Consider the following 5155-nt stretch of genomic DNA (forward strand, 5'->3'; position numbering starts at 1 on the left):
CTAATGTATAGGAATAGATTAAAATAGAGATTTCTCCAAAACAGCGCTGAATGAATGCTTAAAGGGGTTCACACAACCTGTTCTGGGACTTGGTGACTGTCATGCGCGTCCGTGTGAAGAGACCACCAAACAGGCTTTGTGTGAGCAACATGGCTGTTTATTTCACCTGGGTGCAGGCGGGCTGAGTCCGAAAAGAGAGTCAGCAAAGGGAGATAAGGGTGGGGCCGTTTTATAGGATTTGGGTAGGTAAAGGAAAATTACAGTCAAAGGGGGGTTGTTCTCTGGCTGGAGTGGGGGTCACAAGGTGCTCAGTGGGGGAGCTTTCTTAGCCAGGATGAGCCAGGAAAAAGAATTTCACAAGATAATGTCATCGCTTAAGGCAAGGACTGGTTATTTTCACTTCTTTTGTGGTGGAATGTCATCAGTTAAGGCGGGGCAGGGCATTTTCACTTCTTTTGTGATTCTTCAGTGACTTCAGGCCAGCTGGGCGTATATATGTGCAAGTCACAGGGGATGCGATGGCTTGGCTTGGGCTGAGGCCTGACGGTGACCATTGTTTGTGTCCACATTCAATTGAGTTCAAATTTATTATTTAACTTTTCCTCCACAAATTCCCCTGCCTTGATGAATCAGCTCTGTCTAGGCAAAGGGCAAGGTGAACCGCTTGGGTCTTACACAACCTCTGCCTCCTGGGTTCAAGCGATTCTTCTGCTTTGGCCTCCAGAGTAGCTGGGACTACAAAAGTGCACCACCATACCCTGCTAATTTTTTGTATTTTTAATAGAGATGGAGTTTCATCATGTTGGCCAGATTGGTCTTGAACTCCTGACCTCAAGTGATCCGCCCACCTTGGCCTCCCAAAGTGCTGGGATTACAGGCGTGAGCCACAGAGGTTGTCTCTAAATGATTTTTTTTTTTTTTTTTTTTTTTTTGAGACAGAGTCTCGTTCAGTCGCTCAGTCGCCCAGACTGGAGTGCAGTGGCACGATCTCTGCTCACTCTAAGCTCCGCCTCCTGGGTTCACGCCATTCTCCTGCCTCAGTCTCCTGAGTAGCTGGGAGTGGGAAGCAACAGCCTGGGCTCCAGCGGAACTCCTGAGTTGACTCACAGGTTCAAAAGGCAGCATCCACCCCTTACCAGGCAGGCGTCAATCACTGCACCCTTGCTCCCTTAAGCACCTGAACTTGTACCTACTTATTGTAAAGAAGAAAAAAACTTTCTCCAGGTGGAAAGGGTACAGGTAATAAAAGAAGGATGAATCTGGTTACCGGATGGGAGAATAGCTGTGCCACAGCTACTTGGAGCAGTGGTTGTACTGGCTGTGCATGAAACTACCCATCTAAGTCAGGAGTCACTTGAAAAGTTGTTAGGCCGGTATTTTTACATCTCCCATTTATCAGCTCTTGCCAAAACAGTAGCACAGCTATGTGTTATCTGCCGACAGCACAATGCAAGACAGGGTCCAGCCGTTCTGCCAGGTATAAAGACATATGGAGCAGCCCCCTTTGAAGATCTCCAGGTGAACTTCACAGAAATGCCAAAGTGTGGAGGTAATAAGTATTTACTAGTTCTTGTGTGTACCTACTCTGGGTGGGTAGAGGCTTATCCAACATGAACTGAGAAAGTTGGTGAGGCAACCTGTTTGCTTCTTCGAGATCTCATCCCTAGGTTTGGACTGCTCTTACGGATCGGCTTGGACAACAGGCCAGCGTGTGTGGCTGACTTGGTACAGTAAACATCAAAGGTATTGGAGATCACATGGAAACTGCATGCCGCCTACCAACTGCAGAGTTCCAGAAAGGTGGAGTGAATGAATCAGACAATCAAAAACAGTTTAGGGAAAGTTGTCAGGAAACAGGATTAAAGTGGTACCTTTAACCCTGGTACTGTTCAAGATTAGAGGCAACCCTTCAAAGAGAACAGGATATTCTTCCTATGAAATATTATATCATAGGCCCCTTCCTATATTAGTGGAACTCCCAGGCCACAAGGTATCCAGAGCCATGACCACAACTATATTTACCTGTAAAATGTGATACTGGAGTAGAGTATTTTCATTCTTTCCTTTATCCAAGAGCTAGCAAATCAGAACAATTGATCCAGGTTCTGGAGTTCCACCTGGGTAGTTCTATTTTCTGTTTAGAATCAGCCTGAGTCTCTCCAGCCTGGCTTATCATTGGGCCATCAATCCAGGGTCACTGGGAATTCTCTAACAATCACCCAGATGTCTTTGAGGCATTTGAGAATGTCCATAGCAGAATTGTGTCAGACTCAGAAGAATGGTTAATTCTGTTTCTCTCTTAGTGTAAGAGAAATTTAGTCATCCTGTGTTTGTTCCTCTCCTCATACAAGAAATGTCTTTGGTTGGTACCCAGATGAGAGTTTCTCCAGTTTCCAGGTACTTGGATGATAAACAGGGAGGAGAAATCTGGAGACCCAAATAGATAATGGAGTTGCTTACATTTCATATCACCATTAAAACCATACATGAAGCAGTCATGGTTCCTACAACCCAGAAACTTTTAGTCTAGACTAGCAACTGGATAAATAATTGAATTATGCATCATATCGTTGGTAAAATAAATGGATGTGTCCAAAATCTTGGGCTTTATTTAGGCCGCTTTCTTTATATTGTTGTGACTTCTAATGTCTATACCTGAAGGGATATTCATGAACAGAAGAATTGTTATTATAATTAATTTCTTTTTTTTTCTTTTCTTTACTTTTTTTTTTTTTTTTTTTTGAGACGGAATCTCACTCTGTCCCCCAGACTGGAGTGCAATGGTGCTATCTCGGCTAACTGGAACCCCCACCTTCCGGGTTCGTGGAATTCTCCTGCCTCAGCCTCCCAAGTAGGTGGAACTGCGGGTGCCTGCCACCAGGCCCAACTAATTTTTGTATTTTTAGTAGAGACTTGGTTTCACCGTGTTAGCCAGGATGGTCTCAATCTCCTTACCTCGTTATCTGCCCGCATCGGTCTGCCAAAGTGGCAGGATTACAGGCGTGAGACGCGACACCTGGCCACATATTTATTTTCTAACATAATTACCTTAGAAAGTCTGGGTGTGGTGGCTCATGCCTGTAATCCTAGCACTTTGGGAGGCCAAGGCGGGCAGATCACAAGGTCAGGAGTTCATGACCAGCCTGGTCAGTATGGTGAAACCCCATCTCTACTAAAAATACAAAAATTAGCAGGACATGGTGGTGCGTGCCTGTAATTTCAGCTACTTGGGAGGTTGAGGCAGAAGAACCGCTTGAACCTGGAAGGGGGAGGTTGCAGTGAGCCGAGATCATGCCACTGCACTCCAGCCTGGGTGACAGAGTTAATGATTCACTTGGTGGAATAGCTCTCTGAAAGAATTTTTTTCACTATAGAGTTAATTATTTTTCTCTTCATTATTAAGTATCTTTATGCTGTTTATGTGCATAAAACATCACATTTAATCTGGCAGCTGTCCTTTTTTCTTATTTTTTTTACTACATATTTTAATTTGAAATATGAAGGCTCTTATCTTTGTTTATAGGCCAGAAAAACTGGGAAAAACACAGGCTCTTCCACTTACCAGTTGTTTGACAAAATATCATTCTTGGGCCAAATATCATTCTTGGGCCAATAAAGACATTGGCATTATTGATGAGCTAGTTAGAAATTCAAAAAATCAGATTTTATGTCAGATCTTATGGAAAAAAAGCCTGCATAACAAGGTCTTCAGCTTATTATGTATATTAAAATTTGAGAGGTGCCTTCTAACTCAACCTGTCTTTTTCGTCTGAAAAATATTCACAACTCATTCTGTATGATGTAAATATAGCACTCAAAACTGTACATGTTTTTGTTCATGCCCTTAATTTTATACTTTATTATCTAGGAAAATATATATGAACTAATGTTGTGGATTCTAAGCTGCTCTTTTTTCTCAGAGTTAGAGAATACAGTAGAGAATATTTCTGTGTTGAAAATTATTTTATTGGATAATTTTAGTCAGTCCTGTAAGTCAGAACCAGTTCTCTTTACTCTCACATTTCACCTTAAGTCAAATTAAAAATTCTGCTCATGGCCATTTAGTAAAAGTGTGTGTGTGTGTGCGTGTGTGTGTGTGTGTGTGTTTCAGGGACCATTGCAATTTATGGATGTGGCCATAGAATTCCCTCTGGAGGAGTGGCATTGCCTGGACACTGCACAGCAGAATTTATATAGGGATGTGATATTAGAGAACCACAGACACCTGGTCTTCCTTGGTGAGGATAACTTGAATACATAATTCATAATATATCCTAAAGATTTTATTTCTCTTTTTTTGTAGAATGTTTTTTAGTAATTTATTCTTTTCATAAAAGAGTTTCAGATTCCTTTTTCCAGAAAATCTTCCGAATTTGTTCATTTAGAATAGAATTTCTTCAAGATGTTTCATCTTAATCCAAACTTTCCACATTCCTGAGTAGAGCTGTATTCTTCACTCCAAATTAGTGGTAATTCCAAAAATTTAGTGGCATAAAATATTGTTGCCCCCATCTGAAAATCTAATTGCCACTACCAATTTTTGATTCCGTAGTACCAGGTAGTAAAATTAAGAAACCTGCATATTGAAAGTATTTTCTTTCTTTCTTTCTTTCTCTCTTTCTTTCTTTCTCTTTCTCTTTCTTTCTTTCTTTTTCTTTCTTTCTCTTTCTTTCTTTCCCTTTCCTTCCTTCCTTCCTTCCTTTCTCTTTCTTTCTTTCTTTTTCCTTCCTTCCTTCCTTCCTTCCTTCCTTTCCTTCCTTCCCTTTCCTTTCCTTTCCGTTCCGTTCCATTCCGTTCCATTCCTTTCCTTTCCTTTTTCCTTTCCTTTCCTTTCCTTTTCTTTTTGACAGAGTTTCGTTCTTGTTCAGGCTGGAGTGCAATGGCATGATCTCCGCTCACCACAACCTCCACTTCCTGGGTTCAAGCAATTCTCTTGTGTCAACCTCCTGAGTAGCTGGGATTACAAGCATGTGCCACCATGCCCGGCTAATTTTTTGTATTTTTAGTAGAGATGGGGTTTCTCTATGATGGTCAGGCTGGTCTTGAACTCCTGACCTCAGGTTATCTGCCCACCTCAGCCTCCCGAAGTGTTAGGATTACAGGTGTGAGCCATCACACCCAGCTGAAAGTATTTTCTAAATATTTAGAAATTTCT

General features: G+C 41.8%; 1 protein-coding gene across 1 annotated transcript in view; it reads left to right on the forward strand.

Moving 5' to 3' along the window:
* The first annotated feature begins 4126 nt into the window (after positions 1–4126).
* LOC105532162 (zinc finger protein 486-like) overlaps positions 4127–5155 on the forward strand; it is a 29802-nt gene continuing 28773 nt past the window's right edge. Inside the window, exon 1 of the mRNA XM_011970244.1 lies at positions 4127–4238. Within this exon, the coding sequence (XP_011825634.1) occupies positions 4127–4238 (112 nt within the window). The remainder of the gene's footprint in view (positions 4239–5155) is intronic.

The sequence above is a fragment of the Mandrillus leucophaeus genome, unplaced genomic scaffold, assembly GCF_000951045.1.
Source record: "Mandrillus leucophaeus isolate KB7577 unplaced genomic scaffold, Mleu.le_1.0 Scaffold1201, whole genome shotgun sequence".
Taxonomy (NCBI): domain Eukaryota; kingdom Metazoa; phylum Chordata; class Mammalia; order Primates; family Cercopithecidae; genus Mandrillus; species Mandrillus leucophaeus.